Source organism: Mirounga leonina, unplaced genomic scaffold (assembly GCF_011800145.1).
Source record: "Mirounga leonina isolate KUSES-001 unplaced genomic scaffold, KU_Mleo_1.0 Mir_54, whole genome shotgun sequence".
NCBI classification, from domain to species: domain Eukaryota; kingdom Metazoa; phylum Chordata; class Mammalia; order Carnivora; family Phocidae; genus Mirounga; species Mirounga leonina.
The window spans coordinates 3123772-3150649 of NW_023270812.1; the positions used below are offsets into that span (position 1 = coordinate 3123772).

General features: G+C 46.5%; 1 protein-coding gene across 3 annotated transcripts in view; it reads left to right on the forward strand.

Moving 5' to 3' along the window:
* LOC118001793 (tubby-related protein 4) overlaps window positions 1-26878 on the forward strand; it is a 238822-nt gene that overhangs the window by 201202 nt on the left and 10742 nt on the right. For all 3 annotated transcript variants that reach the window (XM_034991941.1, XM_034991940.1, XM_034991939.1), the window contains 7 exons: window positions 3397-3563; window positions 11543-11767; window positions 12728-12962; window positions 17227-17371; window positions 20226-20370; window positions 21624-21717; window positions 24597-24740. In XM_034991941.1, the coding sequence (XP_034847832.1) occupies window positions 3397-3563; window positions 11543-11767; window positions 12728-12962; window positions 17227-17371; window positions 20226-20370; window positions 21624-21717; window positions 24597-24740 (1155 nt within the window). The remainder of the gene's footprint in view (window positions 1-3396; window positions 3564-11542; window positions 11768-12727; window positions 12963-17226; window positions 17372-20225; window positions 20371-21623; window positions 21718-24596; window positions 24741-26878) is intronic.

Here is a 26878-nt window from a genome sequence, read left to right on the forward strand (position 1 = left end):
ACAATGTAGGGGAGGAAAGACTTTTTCCTTTAGAAATCTTAGGTTCTCTGACTGGGGCCCTATAAGTTAGACTGACAAAAGACAGATTGATGAGAGAAAAAGTATTTAACGTGTGCATTGCATTTACCTGTGGAAGTAATTCAAAGGGGTAGAACTTGGGCTCATATAGCATGTTAACAAAAGAATAATATGTTTTTGGAGAAGTGACAAGACAAAGGGAAAGGACTTGAAGTTTCTAGGGCAGCAGATTGTGGGAAGGTAAACATATGGGCGTCTAATGGAAGATAGGGCTCCTTCCTGAAGTTTGTCATGTAGATTCTCCTGGTGCTATCTGTGGGCTGATAAGGGTCTAGAGATGTCTCCAGTGATTAACTTCTGTCCTTCCTGATGAGAGAGTGTGGTGGGGGAGTGCGGCCTTCCCAAATTTACATCCTGCTTTTTGGCAAATAGGGAGGAGGGGGAGAGGTTTTTTTTTTGTATCTGTTGCTTCTCAATTGCCTTTAGCTCAAACTAGTTTTTATGCCAGTGTGGCGTATTTCAAAGTGGCATATTCTGCTACCCTTCAAGGAAAAACAGTTCAGTGATGAGCTCAGAAATTCTCTGATCTAACCAGTTCCTCTCTTGTAGTAAAGCAAGCTCTCAAAGGCACTGCTCATTTCACCTCACATTTGTCTTAAAAATCAAAGAATTTAAACCTCTAGGCTTTGTTTCTTTGTTTTACAGAATTTCCTCTTTTTGTCACTTCATAGAACACACTGAGAAAGTCAAGAGGTGGTTCTGATTTTGAGGTAGAGTGGTTTTGGTCAATGGTCCTGTCTACTCCTGTAGTTCAGGCTGGTAGAGGTTGTACCCATCATCCTCACTGAGTACATGCTGATGTTCGGTCCTTAGTATGTTCACCAGAAGCACTGTTATTAAAGAAAAAAATGTACGTGTCATTTTACCATCACACAGTTTCCTACTTTGTGCACATACTCACTTTCTCCCTCTCAACACACAATCCATGTACACAAATGCAAGTACACATGTATCTAAGGATTAGTAAAAAGGCAAATCATCAACATGGACATCCAAGGGACAGAGGCCCCTGTGAATCTCAGACTTCTAGCCAGCAGCTTGAGTACTTGTGGTGTTTGGTAAGAGCACTATTCTTTCTCCACTAATACTTGGCTGCCTCTTTTCGATCCAGCGCTAATACCACATGAGTGGCTCTTGTTAACACAAAAGCACTGAATTTTCTCATTGCTTAATACATGTAAAATTTTGACCCTCCAGGCTTTTACCAAAAAAGATCCATAAGATTGTCTGGATAAAGTAGAATAGTGGTACTATGTTAATTTTTTCTCTGTGTATGATGTTTAAGAGACCAAAACTCCACAAACACCTCAAAATCATCAAGGAAGGGGTGCCTGGCTGGTTCAGCCGGTAAAGCATGAGACTCTTAATCTCGGGGTTGTGAGTTTGAGCCCCATGTTGAGTGTAGAGATTACCTTAAAAAAAAATCACCAAGAAAAATTGGTACTTCAGGAGGATGGGCTTCTTTTGTGTCTCGGAACTCCCTACATCCCTAGAGACAGACTCTGTGCTAAGAACTTCAGGAAAAGTGAAAAAAGGATTACTAAGTAAAGCGTTAGTTCATTCTTTCTGGCTTATATTTTATTTTTAAAGATTTATTTATTTATTTGACAGAGAAAGAGAGCACAAGAAGGGGGGGGTGGCAGGCAGAGGGAGAAGCAGACTCCCTGCTGAGCAGGGAGCCTGACGCTGGGCTCGATCCCAGGATCATGACCCAAACCAAAGGCAGACGCTTTAACCAACTGAGCCACCCAGGCGCCCCATCTTTCCCTGCCTTATGTTTTAAAAAAAAATTTTAAAGGTTTAAAAATTATAAAATTATTACTAAAAGATTGGGCAAAAGTATTGGGGATTATTTTCTAGTCTAACATAAGATGGGCATAGCTTATAAGAACTTTCTAGGACAGGAAAGGTTCTGTCCTGACCACGTCTAGGTTTCTGTATCCTTGCTTCCTTATCCTAGTGTAGAGTTTTTTTCACTTCGGAGTTATCTGTAACTGCCTTCACTCAGCCCTCTGCTCCCTCCGTCTCTGGCTCCTGTTGGTGGCTCACTTGATGCTCAAGCTCTCTCTTCCCAGGTCCAGAGAGCCGTCTTGTGCCAAGGACCACTGTTGGGTCTTCTGAGGAAGTCAGGGAGCACTGGTGACCTCAGAACGCACTGGTTTTTTTTTTTTTGTTTTTTTTTTAAAGATTTTATTTATTTATTTGACAGGGAGAGACACAGCGAGAGAGGGAACACAAGCAGGGGGAGTGGGAGAGGGAGAAGCAGGCTTCCCGCCGAGCAGGGAGCCTGATGTGGGGCTTGATCCCAGGACCCTGGGATCCTGACCTGAGCCGAAGGCAGATGCTTAATGACTGGGCCACCCAGGTGCCCCGGAACACGCTGTTCTTTACGTCAGAATCAGCACTGCCCATGACGAAGGGAAAGCGGCGGTGGTCGCGTGTGACCTGCTGAGGCCCAGGTGCTGCTGGCTTCTAGACCTGGCTCTGACATGCATCCTGTCGTGACCAAGGACCTTCAGGCTCCAGCCAGCCTTGCTCAGAGAGGCCTCTGAGTTGTGGATTTCAACAATCTCTGGATGAGCCAGATAGGGCTCTCGGTCTTAATGGGAAAGAGCTATGCTGTAGATCTTACTAGTATGAGTAGCTTGTTTGACCAGCCAGAATAAGTAAATTGCTCACGTTGGGATTAGACAAACCATTTCATAGCCATTTCTTACAGGTATGGAATGGTTTGTAGGTGGGCGTCACATCTCTAGGGTGAAAATTTCTGAAAACACTCCCATCCACCAGAAGTGTTTATCTTCTTTTCTAAGCCCCCACAACTCCCAACGTGGAATAAAAGTCAGGGGCCTCATATGCAGATATGTCCTTTATCTGAACTTTATCTGCCCAAGAGTGCACAGAAATCAAATGAATGTAAACCTCGACTTTGCTCTTGACCTACTTTTTGCATCTGTAAACTCCTGGAGTTGTCGCTGGGCATGGGGGCACAAGCAGTAGATGGACAGTCCTAAGTCTGGTCATCTTACCTGTGCTCTCAGAGTCTTGCTGATTTTGGAGTTAGATATTTAACAGGCCGGCTTCAGCATATGTGCTTTTACCTGGTAGGGTTGTGTTTCAGGGGATCTGCAGTCCCCATCCAGGTAATAGACTCCTGTTTAAATAGAGTCTGTATTGTCGTCAGAGAAATGGGTAGCTGTTGTCTTCGTGAGAAAAAGGGGAAGAGCCACCTTATATTTGCTCAGCAGCTGTTTTCTAAACAGTGTAAGTTCAGGGAGGATCATGTCGTCGTGCTGACCGTCTTCTTTGTGATTTCAGAGGTGGTGGCCCAGTGGTGCACCCAGGGAGACCTCCTGGCTGTCGCTGGTATGGAACGGCAGACCCAGCTTGGTGACCTCCCCAACGGCCCTCTTCTGAAGAGTGCCATGGTCAAGTTCTACAATGTCCGCGGGGAGCACATCTTTACTCTGGACACGCTTGTACAAGTAAGGATGTGTGTCAGACCTTCACTGTGTTAGTATGCTCCCCAAGCTCTGTGAAATACCGAGACTTGGGTATGCTTACTGTAATTATCTTCAACAGATTTTAATCTCTCATTGACCTTAATTAAATTATGGAGTATAAACCAGAAAAAATAAGAGAGGAACAAGTTTTTGCCTTTAACCAGAATACTTTATTACATTCCCCACTCAAAAGAGTGGACAGTGAGTAAGCAGAGTGAGCTGGTGTTTATCATCAGTCCCAGGTAGAAGTTAGAAACTTACAGAAGTGTGTGCTGAATCTTCATTTATTTGCTCTGATTTTATGTTTTTTTATGCCAACAATGTACTTTTACATCTGAACCAAATTATTAAACAGTAGGTAAAAAAGTTTAAAGATATTTAGGAAAGATGCACAGGTAGCCCTTTCCTGTTTGTTTTTATTTCCCAGAGATCTTTAGACCAGTTCACTTCTGGTCTGGATCAGCTGTCATGGAGGACGAAATTCTCAGATGGGTGTAGTGGAGATGGGTCTGCCAGTGAGTTGAGGATTGACAGGGGTGATAACACATTAGAGATTTACATCCTAACCTTACTCAGCTCTAAGAGGCAGGTATACCAGATTTGGGGAAATTTGTAATTAGATATAAACATTCATTATTTAAATATATCTTTTTTTTATTTGTGAAAAAATACACATGACATAAATTTTACCATTTTAAATCATTTTTAAGTGTACATTTCAATAGCATGAACTATATTACATTATTGTTTAATCAATCTCCAGAATTTTTTCATCTTACAAAACTGAAACTGCAGCCCTGCAAAATAGTAGGTACTCAGTAAATATTTGCTTGGTATGATTGATGGGTGGACAAGTTGTCAACATATACTTTCTGTAATTCTTTCTGTTGACAGTTTGAACCTGTAGGCTCTGTGCCTTCCAGTCAGATATCATGCTGACTTTCTGTCCCTAGCCTCACTGAAAGGCAAGTAGGAGAGGATGGGAATTTGCAGCCCTTTCTGAGTTAGTAAGGCTTTTACATTTATTAGAATATTTGTGAGTTGCAGTGCTGTACCACACTGCAGGTAAATTCAGCATTGTCCACTATTCTGTCTGACTCAGGGCGCCCCTCCTGCTGGCATTCTGTTCCTTCTACAAGGAATGTCCTTCCCCGCCATGTCAGCGTGGGGAAGTCCATCCTCCTTAATGCCAGCACAGTCACATCCTTTTGTAAATCTGCCAATGATTGCAACCCCTCTTCTCTGTGAAGCATCCCCTTGGGATGTTTGATACTTCTGATAATTATTATACTTTTCTGTCTACTTGTCTTATCTTCTTGAAGTCAAAGATCACATTTTCTTCATTTCCCTGATCGTCATTGTGCCTAGAATATGGTAGAGGCTCAGTGACCTCAATCACTGCAGACGTTTTCATCAACTATAATGTGAAACTAACATAGGTCTTGAATTTTAACTGTTTGGGGCTCAGGGACAAGAAGAGAGCTTAGCTGATCTTCCTTTTGGGAAAAATATCCATCTAGCATCTCAGCATTTTAATAAATTATTCTTTTTTTCATTTGAGGATGTTTCAACCATTGAAAAAATTGCCTCATTAATATAAAGTTAAATTATGATGCTATTAAAAATCAAGTACAACATTAATTGTAGGTGGCACCATCCTAACTTTCTTCTGTAATGATTCTAAAATCACAGGTTATCTGGGGCGCCTGGGTGGCTCAGTTGGTTAAGCGACTGCCTTCGGCTCAGGTCATGATCCTGGAGTCCCCGGATCGAGTCCCACATCGGGCTCCCTGCTCGGCAGGGGGTCTGCTTCCCCCTCTGCCCTCTTCCCTCTCGTGCTCTCTGTCTCTCATTCTCTCTCTCTCAAATAAATAAATAAAATCTTTAAAAAAAAAAAATCACAGGTTATCTGTGCTATGCTATTCAAGTTGTCCAAAGGAAGGGACATTTTTATAGCAGGAAGGAAGTTAGGAAATTTATTGGGCTGTTTATAGAAAGAACTAAAGGCAATTTAGATTGGATAATTTATTTCCAAGTTAATTGGATTGTAGGTTGTGTACAAAGCCGTTGCTGGGCACAAACTTGTGGCAGCCTCAGCTTTAAAATTGATTGTCCTGATTTACTCATAACAGCAATGCTAATGGCTGAAGCTCTTATAAGGAAATATACTGCAATTTGTTTTCCTTTACTTTCTACCTGTTGTAATTGAAAATTCTGTAATTTGGGCGCCTGGGTGGCTCAGATGGTTAAGCGTCTGCCTTCAGCTCAGGTCATGATCTCAGGGTCCTGGGATCGAGTTCCGCATCGGGCTCCCTGCTCCTTGGGAGCCTGCTTCTCCCTCTGCCTTTCTCTCTCGCTCTGTCTTTCATGAATTAAAAAAAAAAAAGAAAGAAAATTCTGTAATTTACCTCATTAGCTGTTTCTGTGACCAGCTATATGTAATTGCATATCTGTTAATCTGACAGCGGATTTTTAGAGTTAGCATTACCTGGAAGTTCACAGACTTAAGTAATTTGGGTCTGGGGTTTTGATTGGTTGGTTGGTTGGTTTTGTTTTAGCTTTATGAATGTTTTTTGCATGAAAGTCATGTTGGAGTGGTCAACTTATGTAAGTTTCAGTTGTTAATATAAGATATCTGGATAAAAAATTAAGAGAGAAGGGAGAGGAAGAGGTGGTGTGGAAACAAGAAATGAAATGAGAGATTGCATTTATGGTCATTGACTCTGTACTCCAGAAGTGTCCATTAGCAAAGGTATATATTGCCCCCCTTTGTTGAGGACTCACTGTACCTATTCTTACGAAGCTGCCACAAGAGTGCTTTCTCCCCCGTTTGCTATAAATAGATGAGGTACTTCCTGAGGTTGTCTGCTTTCAGAATACAAGAATGGTATGTTCTTTTAAAACCGAGATGTGGGTGCCTGGATGCTGAGCTAGCTTTTACTACTGCACCTTAGTGGCCAAATCATTATGGCTTAACATTCAAAACTGTCCATGGCTCCAGCCAATATAGTTTGATGGTGACCACTCACCCAACTTGGTCTATTTAAAAGTGAACTGTTGTAGAAGGCTTTTTCTTTGTACACACTTGTACAAACATTAGACATTCCCTTTGTACACACTTGTACAAACATTAGACATCCTCTTCAAATATTAGACGTTTGAAGTGTATTTCCTCTAAGACAGAAATCATCCTACCTTCTTAGGGGAGCTGCAGAAGGGAGGGGCGGAGCTGCAGTGACTGTGGGAGGCCAGGAGGGCCCTCTGACACCTACAGGATCGGACGCGTCAGTGGTCCACATCCCTAGTCCTCAGCCCTGGGCCCTCATCGGCCAGAAACTGTGGGTTCAGACAGCCTCGTGGTCCCTCTCTTGGGACAGCTGGCTTTGACTCTTTTGTTGTCTGTTGTCTTTGATCTTGCTTGAGCAGCTTATCTTTAATATGGAAAGAACATCTTGTTTTTTATTCCTCTTAAATTTTTAGAGGACTCCATGCAACTCACTGCAGATATAAAAATAGCAATACGGTGAGGAAGCTGTCAGTGTTTTAAAATTTAAATAAACTCCAGCTGAGTCAGGCCGCTGCCGAAACTGCCTCGTTGGAGCAGCCCTCTCTGCTCCCCTCTGTCTGAAGTGACCCCCTCACTCTTTCTCAAGCCCCTTTTCCTGCCCTTCTTCACAACCTGACATGAGCAGGTAGTCCTCCTCGGAGGGACTAAGACACGCATCTCTCTCCTGTCCCACCTCAGAGTGTCCGCTCCATAAGGGCAGGGAATTTATTTATTTATTTATTTATTTTTAAAGATTTTTTATTTATTTATTCACAAGAGACAGAGACAGAGAGAGAGAGAAGCAGAGGGAGAAGCAGGCTCCCAAGGAGCAGGGAGCCCGATGCAGGACTCGATCCCAGGACCCTGAGATCATGACCTGAGCCGAAGGCAGACGCTTAACCATCTGAGCCACCCAGGCGCCCCAGGGAATTTATTTTATTCAGTATCAGGCCCCAACACCTAGAACGCGTCTTACCCATTGTATACAATTAACAGTTACCTGAATAACTGACTGGATGAGTGTGTGGTGTGTATTGTATAGCAGCAGGAGGTAAGGTTGGGAGGAATGTAGCTTGTCTTCATGTGCCAGAGGGGCTGAAACCAGCCATTTATTAATACAATCCATGAGCTGTAGCCGAGGAAGTCCGAGGAGCAGACTACCCTGCCACCCTCACGTGGCTCAGCATCAGACAACGAGACAGGGAGATCCTTGAGAGGACAACCTGACTGTGTTAGCCGCTCACCAAACCTCCATACGAGCAGCCTCTCTCTGCAGCTGAGCAATACCTCTCCTTGTTCCATCAAACTCACCAAAGCACTCGATTTCTACCACACTAATGCTCCCTGAAATGTAGCTCATTTTCTTGTCCTTTTGCCTTGGATTTAGACATGCAAAGTATGTGAGCTTCCCTACACAAATTAAGATTTGAATGTTACCAACTTCACAGTTCTAGCCATTGGTTCTAAAAATAGTCATTTTGTGTGATTTGAGAGAGAGATTAAGTCCACAGATTTACAGCTGAGTTTTTCCCTAGCAGATAGCAGCTGTTCAAACAAAAGCATTCATCTGTGGGAGTTGTGTTAGTGTGCACCCTTATCTTGTTCCAGGTTTACTGGAATTAACCATTCGGTATGTTTCTCTTCTGTCGCGAGTCCTGGCTGGTGGGCAGTTCTTAGGACGGCGCTCTGTGGGTGAGGGCTTTGGGCAGGCAGGCCGTGGATTCGTTCTCTGCTGGCACTGCGGATCCTAGGGGACGGAGGGCAGAAAGCACTGATTGGGAGGCAGCTGAATCGAGACACCCCACACCCCATGTCTGCGGGCATGTGCGCATACCTCCACTTTGAGTCTTGTTCTTTCCAAAACAATAGGACATTTGTAGGGAGGGCTTTGTGGGCTGAACTACCCATAAACAGCACAGGAAATTTGGCACCAAAAGGAAATGAGACTTTAGAAAAGTAAGATGACATATAAAAACAGTATAAAAGTATTTAGAGAGGTATAAAAGGATTTCCTGTGTGGTTTCTTATTTGTTGATTTCCAGCTCTGTTGAGTTGATATGAAGGTTCTGTAAATTTCAAGTATTCAAGTGTGGATTTGATACACTTGTGTATTGCGGTAGGATTGCATCATGAGATTCACTAACACCTCCCTCACAACACATAATTATCATTTCTTTTTTGTGGGAAAAACATTTAAGATACAGTGTCTCTTAGCAACTTTCAAATACATAGTATAGTCTTTGTACAGGCTTACAGGACTTAGAGGTATCCTGAGGTCATGGCCCCACTGCCGCCCTCCTCCACTCAATGGGAATTACAATAATCAATTTCCCCACATCAGAGAGACCTTAAAACCTTCAGGCAAGAAGATCAGCTCTCACTATCTGTAAATTCTTTATTTTTCTGTTATAGCCTTAAAATTTAGTGTAGAAAGGTACCAGTATTTATTTTGCTACTTTATCATCCTACGTGGAGTATATGCTGAAAAAATAACTTATATGAGCATGTGTTCCCCTCTTTACTGAAACAGACAATCACTGATGTGGACAAGTAAGTGCATGCTCACCCCAAACGCTGTGCTATAAATCCCTGTTGGTATTCTTGGTACTTCCCGGTAACCTTGCTCCGGATAACAGTTCCCCCTTTGAGACTCCGTAGGTATCACGTCCTCAGGCCGCTTACCTCCCGCCCTTTGCTCTGGGTTCTGGTTTTCACTCTTTCCCGCCCTATGAGTCCTCCTTGCGGAGAAGTCTGTCTTAGTGGATATCATGTGCAGAACGGGAGCACGGTCCTTCCTCACCTTCCAGACAGGCTGTCTCTTGCTGTCTTGTGCACATAACAGCACTTCTTGGCTAATTTATCCCCACTTTCGGGCCCACGTGACCTGCAGATTCTTTTCTGCCGTAGCGAATCATTCTGGTCATTGTCCATTTGCTAATGACACAGCCTGTTTCTTCTCCTGTTTGCCTCTTCTGCAGACATGTTGTCCGGTTTGTTTCGGAGTCAAATTGCCTTGACCGAATGGATTACGGGGACAATTTGGGTCTCTTACTTCGCGACTGACAGTTCAGTTTGTTTGTGGGGCATTTGGCATTCTTTAGGCCGGTGTGGTATATGGACAGGAGAGGAGGGAGCACCCGGGTAAGGAGCACAGCTGTGGGGCTGAAGGAAGTGGGCGAGAACCGTGGCTCTCCTGGGTACTCGCTGTAGCTTAGCCTCTCCAAGCGCCGGGCTCCTGGGCTTCTGGCAAGGTAGATGAAAGTAATGATACCTCCATGGCAGAACTGAAAGGACTAAATGGGCTGCTGTATGTGCTTGTGAGGCTGTGAGAGAGAGAATTTTCGTCCACTTTGAAAGTCTGTGTTAAGTGGTTTAAGTTCTTTTATACAAAGATATGAGATACATACTTATCATATGATAATTTTATGTAAGATCCTCCCAAAACATGTTTTAACTGCTACTATGAAAAGCAGAAGGCAGAAGGACAGAGGGGACAGGAGGACAAATGTATAACCTGCACTTCTGGGATTGATGATAGCAAAGGAATTTTTTGTGTATTTTGTGTGTGTTATCTGCTTTGTCTCCGGTAGTGATTACGGCTTACTCTGTGAGGTCTGCCCCACTTGTGGGATCCTCTTGTAAGGAGGCTCATCTGGAAGTATCTGGAGGCCTGCACACTTGAGTTCCAGGCTCCGTGGTCCTCCTCCAGGGGGTCGCGGCTGGGGTCCCAACCTGCACTGCCTGGACTCACAGAGATGGAAAGAGAAGATGGAGTATCTCCAGCCTTGCATTTTGTTTTGAAGTTGAAACCAGGATTAGCTGACCCTGGAGGCTATTTTAAGCAAGTGTCTTCATCTGTTCCTTTTATCTTGATGTTTGTCACTGAAGTGCTGTGAAAATTCTGCTCCTGTCACTCCTATAACAGATCTGACACCCCACTTCTGATCTTTCCAGCCCCCCAAGACCTTACTAAATTAGAGCCCCATCCAGCTGAACAGGAATGAACCGATTCTCCCGCAGCTCCCCGTCACAGCCCTCCGCCTCCGCCTCCTTTCTTGGTGGATCTTACTTAGTTGGCACCCTGGAGCCTTGGAGTTTTTTCAATATAACTAGTTTCTGACTTGCATATTTGGAATTAGCATGCCTTTAAAGCAGTGGTGGTGGTCCCAGCCCCCTGGAGCAGCCACCACAGGAACTGTGTGTCCCCCCACCACTGTCCTCTCCCCGGGGAGCTTTCTGTTTTCTTCTTCTGGCCCGTAGCCAAGGGGAACCGTGATTCAGGGACTGTGGGTTATAGCCTATGATAGGTCTCGGAAGTACCTCTGGCATCTTCCCTCTCCTTTAATCCTCACAGCTCCCATTTTACTCCTGAGAACATGCAAGACATCCCGGGATTGTAGATGAGTCCCCAGGTCACACAGCATGTGACCCGGACCAGCATCGATTTCACTCTGAAATGCTCCTTGTCAGGACCGAAGGGAAGGGCCATCTGGTCTGCCTCCTCACCACCTCCCCAAGCCACAGGAACAACCACTGGTTTCTTGGGGATCCAGATAACCAGAGTTCAGTAAGAATGTGGGTTACTGTACCCCAGGCTAAGCGCATCTTCTGGCAGAGACATCATTATACAGAGCTAAGTTAGGTTTTACGGTACCAAATCAAATGAGATAATACACGTAAAAGAACTTCACAAAACCATTCCAGTGCTTTGTGTTCTGGCCTGGGGACCTGACTATTTTCCAATGAAAATAGTGAACTTCTGTGATGTAGTATTTCATTGTCTATTATACTTTTCAAAACCAATATTCTCGGCAACTATTAGGTCACTTTATTTTGCTTGACACACCCATGCATGACCTCCTGTGCTTTACCGCAAGAGCAGAACCTGAGTGTCGCCTCCCTCACTTCCTGGCAGCGCCCCATAGTCTCCATCTGCTGGGGACACCGGGACTCGCGGCTGCTGATGGCTTCAGGACCGGCCCTGTATGTGGTGCGTGTGGAGCACCGCGTGTGCAGCCTGCAGCTGCTGTGCCGGCAGGCCGTCGCCAGCGCCCTGCGGGAGGACAAGGACGTCAGCAAGCTGGCCCTGCCCCCCCGCCTCTGCTCCTACCTCTCCACCGCCTTCATCCCCACCATCAAGGTAGAGCCTCTCCACCCTCCCCTGCTCTTCCTCAGCCCCTGCCGGCTCCCCACTTCCAGAGGGCTGGCCAGGAGCGGGGCCGAGTCCTAGCAGGCGGGCCAGAGTCGTGTGTGCTCCTCGGCGAGAGTACCCGGGTGACACTGCTTCCGAGTGCGGTCTGTCCCTGGCACCACTGTTCTGCCAGAGACTCGCCTTGTGCGAGGGGCGTAAGCGTCCTCGCGGCAAAGGCGGTCTTGGAGGTTGAGTGCCATGCCATCCTGATGCTCATTCTGCCTTGCTCAATCCTGACTTCCTGGCAGATGCTTCAGAAAAGTGGGAAACCTGTTCCAAGGAGTTTGAGTAGCTTGCTCCATCGCCAGTTACGGGAATGGTCAGGTTGAACCCTGTCCTGAGGATGGAGCCACTGTGCTGAGGAGGGGTGACCCCCACCTCGCACTCGCTATTGCTCGTCAGGTTTTTGGTGGTGTGTGGAACAGATCTGCCAGGGGCTGTTCAGGTGCGGGTTTTCCTCTAACCTCGGGGCCTCCGCACCTTACATTCTTGTCTGTGTTCTCTGTTCTGTATTCTCTCTCTGCTTCTAAGTGTCAGATTGACTTGTTCAGGTGATTTTTTTCTTAAAACATCAGTTTTAGAATCTGTTGTGATGTATTTTCAAGTTGCTTTACAATCTTGGTTGTGTACCAGGGATTCTCAACCCTGGCTGCACATTAAAATCACATGGGGAGTTTTTAGAAAATACACATGCCCATCCCCCACTCCCAGAGATTCCAATTTCATTGTTTGAGGTGGGATTCTAGCTTCGCTATTTTTTTTAAAGGTCCCAGGAGATTCTTCTGCGCACCCACAGTTGAGAATCGCTGTCCCACACCACATCGTTAACCCTCCCCGAGCTACCAGCCAGTGCTCTGTTGGAGTAATCAGTGACGTCCATACTCGTTTCTTTCCATGTCCTGCCTCTAGCCCCCAATTCCAGATCCCAACAACATGCGAGACTTTGTCAGCTACCCCTCAGCCGGCAACGAGCGTCTGCACTGCACCATGAAGCGCACAGAGGACGACCCGGAGGTGGGAGGTCCGTGTTACACCCTCTACCTGGAGTACCTGGGTGGGCTCGTGCCCATCCTCAAGGGGCGGCGCATCAGCAAGCTGCGGCCAGAGTTCGTCATCATGGACCCCCGGACGGATAGCAAATCAGGTGGGCCTCCACGCCAGAGAGACTAAGACCTCATTCTTAGGTGTGGTTGAGGAATAGTTTTCCTGACACCATGCAAAGAGAGTGCCTACTTATGAAACGTGAGCCTGTGTTTTGGCTGGCGTGGAACATCCTGGAAGCTGCCCTGTTTCCAAAATTGTATCGAAGTTAACGATTCCCTAAATGTACTTTCTGATGGGTTTTTAACAGCACTCCGTAAGGCTTCGTGTGACTGGGGCCGTGGATAGAGGAAACATCAGCTCTCTGTCAGGGGGAAGCTGGCCCCGGCTTCCTGGGAACAGTAGATTCCTCTTTTAGTTACTCATCAGGTATTATCAAGGGCCTTAATGTACTGTTGAGACCAGCTGATACTAACAGGGAGGTACCTCTCTGCCCTCCCAGAGCGAGTGATAGAATTAAAATTCTCAGACCTTCGGCCTACTCCTCAGCCTCCTGCTAGAATCTTACTTCTGCTCCTCACTAATCCACTGTGAGCTGCTTTTTAGCTGATTACCGAGGAAAATTCCTTGCTCATCCATGAAGATTTTGGCATGATGACTCACTCTACCCTTCTAAGAACTCTGTCCTGTACTGATCTTCGGTACTCACTTGGCATGCCCCGGGTGCTCGCTGCATGCTCGTTTCTGCCATCCTAGAGTGGGAGCCTCCAGAGTAAAGGGACTTGGCTGTTTCTCTTTGCACCGTGGATGCTTGTCCAGTGTCCTAAGCTAGTGACTGCTGAGGCCTGCGTGCCCCCCCAGCAGTATCGGCCAGCTCCCATGTGCTACTGCCCCCCCCCCCCACCCCCCGTGAAATCCTGCTCGTCACCGGCCTCCTGTGCTGGCCACCTGTCAGTCGGGCTGCTGGAGTCCTGCGGGGCCCGTGGTGGTTGTTGGGCCCGGCTCCGTCTGAGGCCTGGGCGGAGGGAACGACCTCCTCTCTTCACCCCAGGGCCTGGCACACGCCTGACCTCGAAAGGGATTTGTGTCACGGGAGCCTACCGCTCTCCACTCCCCCGCTCCTGCTGTCTTTCCGGCCTGGCGTGCTCGCTCACTCGGCTCACTCCGTGCCGCTCCCCCACCTCTGTCTGGTCTGCGTTGTTGGTTCGGTGACCGTGGCGGCATTCTGCTGTCAGGGTCACCGTGTAAAACTGAAGGCAGTAAAACTGTGCTTTAACATGTTGGATATTAGTCCATTTGTTTGTCTTTTGAGTCATGCAATGAGCTAGTACCAAAAGCAGGGACAGTGAGCAGAACTGCAGGCTGGTAGGGAGGTGGGTAGAACGGAGGGAGAGAGAAGATTGAGAAGGAAGGCAGGCAAAGCGAGGAGAACAGGAGGGCGCAGTGGGCACTGACCTCGAAGGGGAGGGAGAAGAGCCGCTGCTGATCAGTGCTGCCCAAGGGCACGTGGGGCATGGCAGTCTTCTCATGGACGGAGGTCATTGTGTCTGAGGCTCCCCACCATGTGTACAAGTTCATAAAACCTCTCCTCAGATTGCATGTTGAAGGGAACGGACGTGAAGAGCTTGCTTCTGTCCCAAGTGCGTAAATTCCGCACTAAAAACAGGACAGAAGACGCAGGTGGGGCTGCCGAGGGGCACTGAGGCCTCGACCTCCCAAACCCCGTGCTGGCTGGGGGCTTCTGCTCCTGCTTACTGTTCGCATCCAGCTCACAGCAAACGCGGGTGGACTCGACTGCTAGCAGTCCTCTGGGGAATAAGATGTCTTATTTTTGTAATTAAAAGAATCAGAACATTATAAAGCAAAGCAGATGCACAGTATGTATTCAGTGCTCCCTTTGTCCACGATCGTTGGGTCTCCCATGGCCGTGGGGCAATGTCCGGGTGTCTCTGCTTCCAGGGGGTTCAGAAACCTCTTTTGGGTGACAAGACAACACTCGAAAAGTTCAGTAAGAATGTCAAGATTTTAATACCTCAAGATAGACGCAGAAGCTGTGTCACAAGGCAGAACATGAGTAATTGCCAAGCGGGTGGTATACAGACGCGGTTCAGAGCAGGAGCGCTGACTTCTGACTTCGGGGAGCCGGGAACTTCTCGTGAGCTGATTAACTCTTCGAAGCCTGCACATCCGTGCTTCTCAGAATGTGGTCCCGGGGCCACCTCCCTGCAGATCCCCTGGGGTATTTATCTAAATACAGGCTGCCAGGCCTGCCGTTTAGCCTCATTCGTGGGTCTGGGGCGAGGCCTCCACGTGTGCACCTGCCGCTGCCCGGCTGGCAGTTGGGCTTCGAAGCCTGTGACCCACTGTCGTAAGTGTTCTCCATGCAGCTGAACAGACACACGCCTCAGGATGTGTATGTTTATAATTGAGAGCATACATGAGAGCATATTTTTTTAAAGCAAAAATCCACCAATTTTTAAAAGGCATCTTTAGTCAGAACTTACTGTGGGTGGAGTTGTGTGTGTCCCCCTAGAAATTCCTACGCTGAAGCCCTTACCTCCTGTGTTACTGTATTTGGAGATAGGGCTTTTAGGGAGTGATTTGGGTGAAATGAGGCTGTCAGGGTAGAGTCTTAACCCAGTCGGATTGGTGGCCGTGCAAGAAAAGAGGGAGGGCTCTGTCTCTCCACATGTACACACACATGCTAAGGCAAGACCCAGCGAGCACACAGCAAGAGGGTGGCCGACTGCAGGCCGGGAAGAGCGTCCTCACCAGAACATGATCACACCTGCACCCTGATTCCAGACTTCAGCCTCCAGAATGGAGACAGAAATTTCTGTTGTCCAAAAGCCGCCCAATCTGTGGCGTAGTGTTAGAGCATGAGTCAAGGACAACAACAAATGGCATGACATACAGCAACTGTGAAAAATCCTGGATGAGCAGGCAGATCAGGAGCTGAGTGGACAGCACGTTACTGCATTTCCTCAGGCCGGTGAGCTGGCTTCGTGTTCACAAGCACACAAACTTCCTGTGCAAATTACATGCTTGCGTGACTCATGGCCAAGCGTCTTTGGACTAAGTGACTCCTCAAGTAATGTAAAGCACTGCTCAGGGCATGTGAAGTAAGCGTTTTTATTTGATCAAACGCAGGTGCACACCACCCCGGCTTGCTGTCCTCATGGGTCGTGCCTTCTGATGGGGAAGTCGTTTAAGAAGAGGGTGACGTGGGTCTCAGACAGCCTGCTTCCAGGGAGTGTGGCGAGCTGTTTCTGCCTCCAGGGCCCTCAGACAGGTCCCTGTTCACAGATGTCCCTTCCATATGTTCAGAAACACTAGAGATGAGTTTATCTTAGCAAATTCATCCTTTCAAATGTAAATCGCCCTTTTGAATGATGAAGTCCCCTCAAATTCCATAAATGATTTCATTGCCGTTGGACAATTGGGCTTTTTTATAACCTGGTGAGATTCTTGGAGCCTTGAGGGAATGAGGCTTTTATCAGCAAAACAAAGTGGTTCTGCAGATGGGCTACCTACAGTGAGGGCAGAGCAGGGTTCGGGGAGTGAAGGGATGTGGGGGGTGGGAGGAAGGCAGTAAAGGAGAAGGGATTTCAAGGAAGGTGTCAGACATGACCTTCATCCGCTGTGCAGTTTCGTGATGGCCCAACCTCTGTGTGCACCGTCTTCTGCCGTAGGACCTCTGACCTTCTGCCCAGTGACCAATGGTGAAGCTCGAGCGGCTTCTGTACAAACACCCCCAGCAGAGCCCAGGGCTGCCACGGACAGGCCTCCTGCACAGGCCTGCCTTCCAGCCACCTCTCAGAGCAGGCCAGCGTAAACGTCTGGGAGTCCCTGCAGTGGACCTGACCTTGTCAGGTTTCTAGTCCAGAGCAGGCCTGGAACCAGCAGGGGCCTTGGCAGGCCCCAGGTCAGAAACAGGATCTTGCGGGGGGTCCGTGAGTCAGCAAGCCCCTTGCTCAGCCTGGGTCCCCCAGTTGCCTGCAAACCTGTATGAACCCAGATGGATGGTTGTGCTGGGAGGTTCCCGCTTTTTGCGCAGTAAACACTGCCTGTCTCTCTCTCCTGGTCCCCCTCAGTGCCGTCCAAGAGCAGACTATTTTGTACATTCCAGAGACAGTGAAATTCTATGCCCACTCCGATAATAGAAGTTATTGCCTCCTTTTGCTTAGAAAATTGTTACAGCATAAAAACGTAAAAGGGAAACCATGCTCTGGTCCTTTCTCTTTCAACCTCTGAACTTAAAATGCTGGCCTATAGAGTCAGTCTGTCCTGTAGTTTCCAGGGCTAATGATCCTCATTAGGGTCTTACTGATAGCACTTTCCAGAGTCTGCTGGTTGTGTCTCACCAGATGAAATCTACGGAAACAGCTTGATTTCCTCCATGCTGGACAGCTGCAACTGCTCGGACTCCAGTGACGTGGAACTGAGTGACGACTGGGCTGCCAAGAAATCCCCCAAAATCTCCCGTGCTAGCAAGTCACCCAAACTCCCAAGGTAAGCTCACTCCCCAGGGCTGGTCGTCCTTGTTTGTGTCTGCAGCAGAACCTCACTGAAGCCGACACCAGAAGAGCCCCGCAAGAGGACTTCCCTGCCTTTCATCAGGAAGGTCTGCCAGCAATAATTAGAGCTTTCCTTTCTTCTCCCCTTTGGGTAGACAAATCCACCCATGGGAAGTTTGCTAAGTCCTCAGAACTCAGGGTTAGTACTGACAATGGGCAGCATGGGGTGGCAGAAGCTCCCTGGCCCACTTGGTGGTTCTTGCAGTCCAGAAAAGTAAGGAGAAGGGTTTACGATGAGTGTAACATAATGCATTGAACAGAATGCCCAGTTTAAATACCTTCTAACGCTGTAATTGGAAATAAATCATAAACTAAAAAAATCTCACATGCCAAAGGTTTGTCCTAAAGAGTGGCAAAAAGCTAAGAGTAGATAGAAGGGCCTTTGTGTCCTAGGTGAGAGTCCCCACTGATCCTGGCTCCACTCCCAAAGACCGTATGACCTCGGGGTATAACCTTGAATGAACCCGTGACCCAGATGCCAGTGTCCTTATCTGTAGAAGGTAAAGGGTGGGCCAGATCTTGACTAAGCTGTCTTTAGCTCTAAAATTCTGTGATGCTGTACAAAATTAAGATATAATTTATGTACAGATACATATCTGCCCAGATCTCAAAGACATAATTTCCTGCACAGTTGATAAAGCAGAATATTTACCACCCAGTTGAAGGTAACATTTCCATCCTCCTGAAAGAAAAGTTCCTCGTGTCCCTTCTCCAGAGGAATCACTGTTCTGACTTCCGTCACCGCAGAGGAGTTTGACTTGTTCTTGAATTTCATATGAATGGCATCAAACAGTATATACTCCTTTTTTATTTGACTTTTTTTTTGCTCAACATAATGACTGAGATTCATTCGTGTGGGGTGTATCAGTGGTTTTTCTTTTTTGCTCTGTGGTTTCCATTGGAATGGATATACTACAGTGTGTTTATTCCTTTTACCAATTGATTGATCTTTGGTAGTTTCCCGTTCGGGGCTATTACAAATCAAACCATTGTAGACATTCTTATACAAGACTTTTTATGGACACCTGCACTCATTAATCTCGGGTATACACTTAGGAGGGGAGTTGCTGGGTCCTGGCGCACGTTTATCGGAAACTGCCAATAAACGTATTCCACCCAGTATTCCAGGGTGCCCGTGCTGTTCTGAGGTCCCTCCAGCGGCGTGTGAGGCTTCTGTTCTCGCCCACGGTTGCAGTGTCATTGTTAGAAGATACTCTTTATCCATTCTGGTGGGCATGTCGTGGCATCAGCGTGTCTAGTGATTGTTGCTGCTAACCAGTTTTTCATATGCTTAGTGGCCATTTGGAGCTCTTCTTTTGTGAAGTGTCTGTTAAGTCTTTTGCCCGTTTTTTATTGAGTTGTTTTTCTTTCATCAAGTTTTAAGAGTCTTTATGTATTCTAGCTATGAGTCTTTGGCAGAGATCTGGAGTGCCACGTATGTGGTGGCCTAACGTAATATGAATTTCTTCTTTTATGATTAGTGCTTTTTGTGTCCTGTTTAGGAAATCTTTGTCTACCCTTAGGTCATAAAGACATTCTTTTGTTCTTTCCAGAAACTTTGTAGTTTTAGCTTTCATACTTGAATCTCAGATTCATTTTTGTGCATGGTGTGAGTTTTTCCCATGTAGATAACCAGTTGCTCAAGCAATTTGATTGATTGATTTTTTTCATCTTTATTCTAAGCTTGTTAAAATCTCAAATAAAATTATGAACTTTCCTACACTTCTACAGTGTTTCAGCTTTTCCCATTAATTAAGGGAGAACATTTAACACATAAGCAACCAAATCTTGCACCTGTAAATGTCCTTTTAAAGTTCCTGGATGTGGCAGTCTCTGCAGCTGGTCCTCATTCCTTCTGTCTTTCCCTGTGTTGGATCCTCTTGCGTGCCACAGCCGGACTAATTGTCCTCGTACAGAGTTTTCACCAGCTCGGGCCCCCTGTCCACCCAAACTTTGGGAGCCCTCGCTATCGTATCAAGCTTTCAATCAGTATCTGTGAGGCTCAGGGCTTTCCTCTTCATGGACTGCCATTGACCTTACCAGCACTCTCTGGGGGGTAGACCGGCATTAACACATGTGTCCCTGTGTTACAAACAGAACTGAAGACCAGAGATCAAATGTAGGATCAGAAGGCAGCAGGAAAACTGTAGACCCACAGATTTGATTTAAATATGATCGCTGGTGAAAGGCTAGATAAATCTGTTGAAATCCTAACATTGTAGTAGGAATTGTAAAATCACTGTGGCCTTAAGGTGAAAAATGGCTCTTCCCACCTGCTAGTTTCCCACATGCAGAAGGCGTGTGGATGTTTCTAAACTTAACTATTAGTCCATAGAAAGTGAACCACATTTAATTCTCTGAGGTTCCTTACAAATGAATCACTTTGTCTAATCTCACCATATTTTTTTAAGATTTTATTTATTTAATTGAGAGGGGGAGTGGGAGAGGGAGAAGCAGGCTAGGCTCCCCGCGGAGCAGGGAGCCTGATGTGAAACTCAATCCCAGGACCCTGGGATCATGACCTGAGCTGAAGGCAGACGCTTAACGACTGAGCCACCCAGATGCCCCTGATCTTACCATATTTTTAAATATATATTACTCGATATGCAATTCTGTTCTTCTTTCTTCATATTCACAAGGCAAGAGCAGACGGGAGAGGCTTGGGTAAAGAGGCCTGGCCCCTGGGAACGTGGCACCCCTGGTGGCCACCAGAGCACGAAGGCAAGGGCCACGGCAGTGGGAGCCTCTCCCACATGTGGGGCCTGACCCTCCTGGCCTTGTCTCCACAGGATCAACATTGAGGCCCGGAAGTCTCCCAAGCTGTCCCGGGCTGCTCAGGAGATGTCCAGGTCTCCCCGGTTGCCGATGCGCAAGCCCTCCATTGGCTCGCCCAGTCTGACGCGAAGAGAGTTTCCCTTTGAAGACATCACTCAGGTAGCACCTGGGGTCCAGGGCTGGCCCGTGTTTCTGATGCTCCCCTGCGCGTCTTCCCTCCTCAGTGTGTGCCTGACGGGGACTGAGTCCTGGGCACATCACCCCTGCACTTGCCACCCCAGTCTCCGTGCCTGTCCCTGCCGTTCCAGACACGGGGCATGGAGAACCGGAGCCCTGTTTGCCTTCCTCACCATCCCTGCCCTCAGGGAGGCCCCAGGACCTCCATATCCCCCAGGACCTCCATCCCACCTCAGACACCCCCCTGTTGCCACATGAGTCTTTTCACAGCTTGAGACCTGTCCACACTTCTCCCCTCTGCTCCCTCAAGCCACATGTGGACCTTTGGTGTCCACAGGAGCCAGGCCCTGGTGGCAGCCCCACAATCTGGCGCTGCCTGTCTCTCTCTCCTGGTCCCCCTCAGTGCCGTCCAAGTGCCACAGACTCACTGTTGACTGGCCTCCTTCTGTGTTTGTGCCTTTGTTGCGTCTGGGTCACCAGGGTCGCCTGCCCCCCCCCCCCCCCCCCCCCGCCTTTTTGCTTCCACATAGAACTCATCACGAAGGCTTCCTTCCCCGGCTCAGCCACAGCAATCCCAAAGCATCTTGTTTGTAACTCCCTTATCACATTCCTCAGTGACTTCCTTGTCTGCAAATAATTGTAAGCCTGTATCCTCCATTGGGTTATAAGCTCTTTGAGGAAGCCGCATTTTATTCATCTTTATTATTGCTGTTCACACACATATACACACGTGGCTTAAGCATACTGATCATTTTTTAAAAATTTTTTTAGTTGAATGAGGAAACAGATAATTGGGTCGTTTGGGGACATCCTGGCATCAGTGCAGCTGGTGTTTCCAGGAGGAATATCGAGGATAAAAATGGATTCAGAGCTAGGTATACCCTCTCTAGGTCAGTGACTATAGGGAAAGGAGAGGGAAAGAAAAGCGTGCCCAGAGCACCTCTGTGGCCTTTTTAACCTACGCACGTGTGGACACACTGGGACACATCTGCCCCTTACCCCCCGCCTGCAAATCTCAGCTCGGTGAGCCACCGTTCAGAAACACGTGCCTGACATGTTCTCGTTAGCTTCTGGTCTTAAAAAGGGTAGAATGATAGAGAGAATGAGTATTTCCAGCAGTGCCCACCTGTGACCTTTTTAAGCAAAAATGTTAACATTCTTAGTTCCTAAGTGATCAATAGAAAATACGAAAATAGATGGTGATTTTTTTTTTTTCCTTTTTTTTTTCCCCACAGCACAACTATCTTGCTCAGGTCACGTCTAATATCTGGGGAACCAAGTTTAAGATTGTGGGCTTGGCTGCTTTCCTGCCAACCAACCTCGGTGCAGGTAAAAACCATGTCCTCTTCTCTGCCCACTCTCTGAGACTAGAAAGACAATTCTGAGTCTGCCCGAAACTGAGACTAAAAAGACAATTCAAATGAGCTCTTACGGCACCAGAAGATTAGCATGTACTTTATTTACCTCTAAACTTTGATTCTATCCACTGTGATTTTACAAAAATTAGAATTATTACTCAAATTGGTTTTTTGCCGGCAGTGCCTTCATTTTTTTTGTATAAGTCCTGATTTATGAAAAGACAGAACCAGCTACAATCTTCTAACAGAGATTTGACAGGTTTCTGGTTATTGTGATTTCTGGCCTTTCACTGTGGGCAGGTTTTGGTACCAGTATATTTAGGTTCTTGAGTCAGAAGAAAATTGAGGTTCAGAAAGGGTTAAAGACTGCAAGAAGCTGACTGTTAGTACAGTTCCATGTGGTAAATCCTTATGGATTTCACCTAGAAGTCCCAGATAAATACCCTCTCCGTGCGAAGTTTGAGACACTGAGGAAAACAAAACCAAGGGAGTAAAAGCTGGGCTAGTACCTGGCATTTGCATTTTTTCGGTACTCCTGCTCGAGTGAGTAGTAGTAATGTCTCATGTTTACTTGGGGACAGTGAAGGAATGAAATGACAGAAGGTCCTTTTCAAAGCAGCTTCATGCCAGTAGGCACATCCCTGGGTGGGCTGTGGACACGTGCTGTCCCCTCAGCCTTGCTGGATTGCCTCATCATTTGGCACGCACACCTCTCTGGAAGGCTGGGCTTGCCTGTGGGTGGTGGTCCCATCTTGAACATCTCTGCGTAACCTACTAAAAATGGTTCTTGAAAAATTCTGAATCTGCCTATTGGAGTTGTTTAAGACACGGTTAGATCCTTTCAATTAAATTAGTTTTGCAAAGCAGATGTTAAAAAGACGTATGCCATGTATCCATCTTAAGAGACTTATTAAATTGTGCTGCATTCGGATTTTTCATTTTGAGGTTTCTCAGCTCAAAGAAAAAGAGGAATACAAGTAAAATATAAAACTGACTTAGAAAATAAGAATAGGCTGTTCCTGCACTTAATGCAAAGAAATCTCTTATAATATTTTCAGCAACCTGGAGAGGCTCTGATGACCACGAAAGCGTGTTCTTCAGTAACGCAGCCGTGTGTGGCTGATGCGCATGGGGATTCTAGTAGCTACAGTATGGGTATCATGTTACCCCATATGCATGAGCTGAGAACTGAGCCATCTGCCCATAGTACACACTGAAAAGAGGAATGGAGTCTTAATGCATCTTTTCCTTCTGGATGTTGAATAGATCCACACCTAAGTCAACAAGGACCTTGAGACGGGAGAACCTGTAGGTGCCCTCAAGTACATGGTGCTCCAGTGTGAGGAATTCAAGTGCCCAGGAGAAAAGCTTTCTGTAGGACTGTAGTGAAATCATTGTCCTAATCATGGGCTGTTTTTTAAAAAGAGCATTTTAGCTATTACTATTCATTTGTCAAGCTAAGAGAATTTTCCACTTGATCCTATCTCTTGGATTCTAGATGTGTAAGTTACATGTGGCACCCTATTAATCTTTGGCACTCTAATGGATTTTAAAAGTGAGTATTGTTGGATGTATTTTACATTGGATAATTTGTTTCCTTCAGTTAGAATTATCTGACCCATGAAATTTTATTTTTGATTTTTTGCTTTCTCAATTTAAAAAATATGGAATAAATTCCAAATTCAAAAGATTTGAGGCGGTATACAGTAAAACTCTCTCTCATCTTCACCTCTGGCCACCTAGTTTTTCCCCCCCCGGCGGCAACTGATGTTATTTTTTTAATCCCTCCTGAGATTTTAAATTTTATTTCTTTTATCAGTCTGAACAACAAAGAATAGCACTTTAATGCATTAATTTTTAAGCTGTAGAGAACTGTCCCGAATTTTTAAGCCAAAGTTCATATTCTCTTTTGTGGGCAAGAGAGACGAACACACAAATAAGGCCTGTGTCTTATTGGAAAAGTCGCCTTAGCCCACACCAGCCCAAGCGCCAGCCTTATAGAGGCATTTCATCAGAGCAGGCCTCCTGGGCCACGGGAGTTCGAGCTGGTCAGCCACCGGGCGCTAGCGGGGACAGCTGTGGAGACACAGCTGGGCCTAACAAAAAATGAGAATAACAGTAATAATTTGAGAACTTCTACTTACCTCAGGAAAGAGCATTAAACAAAAGAAAGTTGATCCTGATTTTAACCTATCGTGAAACCTAAATTCAGATTCATTGTTCTTAACCAATTTTGTTTCCTCCAAATATTTGAGTCGTCATCCAGGCATTGTCTTAAATGTCCCTGTTGATCAAATATAAAACCTTAGCATGTAAAGAAATGATGTGGAAGTTCCCTAAATCTCTGTCCTGATCATGAAGTTGAAAGTCAGGAAGACAAGAATCCAGTCCTGAGTAAGGGCAGTGTTCTCTTCCAACCTGACCCATGTCACCCCTGTGTCCTGGGTTGCCTGAGATCCCCCTGAGCTTGGCACTCTGCTTATCACAACTGTTTTTACTAAATTAAAATTCTGATTGCAAATGAGGCTTTTAAAAAATATATTTATCCTATCCCAGTTCATTCCAGAAAAGCATTTAAGTCTAGGACAGGTTTTTGACGTTTGAAATGTGTGGTTCTGTAGACAGACCACTTGGCAAAGTGATTACGCTAGATGGAGAAGTTGCCGTTAGGGAAGCATGGCTGGGGTGGCCAGTGGTGTGCGGGAGGGAGACAAAGGCCCTCTGTCCCACTCTCCCCTGCCTTCTGATGGCAGGGACACCGCAGCCCCATTTCTCTTCCCATGACCTTGCTGGTGCCTTGGCTGTCCTCGTGCACGTCTCTGTTTACAGTGCTTTCCTCCTCCCCTCCAGTAATCTATAAAACCAGCCTCCTGCATCTCCAGCCGCGGCAGATGACCATCTATCTCCCAGAGGTTCGGAAGATTTCCATGGACTATGTTAATTTACCTGTCTTCAACCCAAATGTTTTCAGTGAAGACGAGGATGATTTACCAGGTGTGTTCTTAGGAGGTCATGACGGGGGCAGAGCAGTAACTAATGGAGGATCACAATATGTCAGTCCGTGCCCACCGCCTTGGTTTGGAAAAGCTATAACTTCCTCAGCTGGTGGGTGTGGTGGCACATCACAGGAGAAAGGTCCTACTGTCACTGGTTTGGGGAGGAGGGGAGCTACCAGAGCAAGGACGATGAAGGTGACCATGACACCTCAGGTCCACAGGGCATTCTACCATCTTATTTTATCTTCACAGTAGTCCTTAGTCATGTGCCCAGCTAGAGAAGTTAACAAGACTGTTGAGAACTCCACAAAATCAGAACTGAAACTGGCTCTCGTTGGCTGTAGGCTAGCCCTCATCCTTTCAGCCCTGCTTAGAGAGCAGCATCACCCCCATGGTCCTGTGGCGCCCACAGAGCCCAGTGTCTCAAACCCACCCCGTCTCCAGGACAGAAAGCCTTCACATTCACACATCTCTTTCCCAGTGTGCAACGCACATCTCAGTGTACAGAAGCCTGGTCTGAGTTAAAGGTGAATTCCGACACAAGCTTTTAAAGTCCCAGTTTCCAAATTTTCAAATATCTGTAGCATCTTAAATTAAGTGTTTTCTAGGGGGAGGAGATCCTATTTTGATTAACAGAGTAGAATGATTTCTAAGTAGTCTGCCAGTTATTTCCATGTAACTGTTCTCAAAAATATCTACCTGTAATTTTATAAATATGAAGACTCCTCTACTTAGAACCAAGCAGGGTTCTGAATGTCTCTGGTTTCTGAGCCAGAGGAGTCCAAATGGGCCACTGACTTCTGTATCTGGTGGTTCTAGAACAGAGGGGGCTATGGTCCGCACCGTGGGACAGGGACGGACACGCAGGCCAGCTCAGGCTCTGAACTTGGGGGGGGTTGTTTACCTTCTCTTAGCCCAGTTACTTACCTTCTTCACAGGTTTTTACCTGCAAAATCATTTGCACAGTACTTTCTGACAGTAGCCGTTTTTGGTTTTCCGATGGTCATAGCAGGTGGTGTAGACTGTCGAGTCCTAATGGGCAAGGTTTTGCAACCACGTAAACCCGCAGTTTGGCAAAGCCTCACACGCTTGAGCTTTAGAAAGCACATCCCCTGCAATTTCAGAATCGTGGATCTAGAAGTATCTTTTAACACTTTCCGAATAACGCCCACCCTGTGCTCCTGGAATGTGACTAATAGAGCTCCCCCCTAAGGCTCAGCCCTTGCTGCAGCTATTCCTGTCTGGGCTTCCCAGTCCGAGGGGGGAGCATTTTGTCTCAGGGCTTTCACTTAATGCTGGTGACAGAGAGGCTCTTCTCTTTAGCAGGGAAGACACCTGCCCTCAGTACTTAATGCAGATGACTGAACATCTGGAGGAGGGATCGGAACAAGAATAATAAGAAACTTGAGATGGGACCCAGATTCACGCAGCCACGAGATAGTTACGTCTCACTAGAGGGCCCCAGGGAAGAGGGAGTCTGACTGGAACCAAGGGTGGGCTTAACTTTTTTTTTTTTTTTTTAATATTTATTTATTTGAGAGAGAGAGAGAGCATGAGTAGGGAGCGGCAGAGGGAGAGGGAGAAGCAGGCTCTCTGCTGAGCAGGGAGACTGATGCGGGGCTCGATCCCAGGACCCTGGGATCATGACCTGAGCCGACAGCAGATGCTTAATCAACTGAGCCCCCCAGGGGCCCCGGGCTTAACTTTTGATGAACTAGCTAGCTGCCTTCATTCTGTAGTTCTAGTAAAAGGTCAGATAGCCTTTACAATTAGCTAGTTAAATCCTGTGTCCTGCTCATATACTAGTTGCCACATAGCACTTATAGGCCCAAATAAGCAAACTTGCCAGTGCTCGATGGTACTTTAGACAGGCAGTATAACACATGGTTCTGAGCACCTGCCTGTGGTGTGGAGATCATTGCTCACATTCATGCTTCATTAAATTCCCTCTTTGTACAATAGGATATAGTTTTACAGAGGTACAGTACTGTACCTTACATACTGTTTGAAATGCTGAAAAGCAGATAAATGTTAGGAAATGATCCTTCCTTAATAATGCTTATTTGCTGGAAGATTCTTTTCATTGGTATCTCCACTACATTTTACATGGTTCTATTTACAGTCTTAATTTACGTA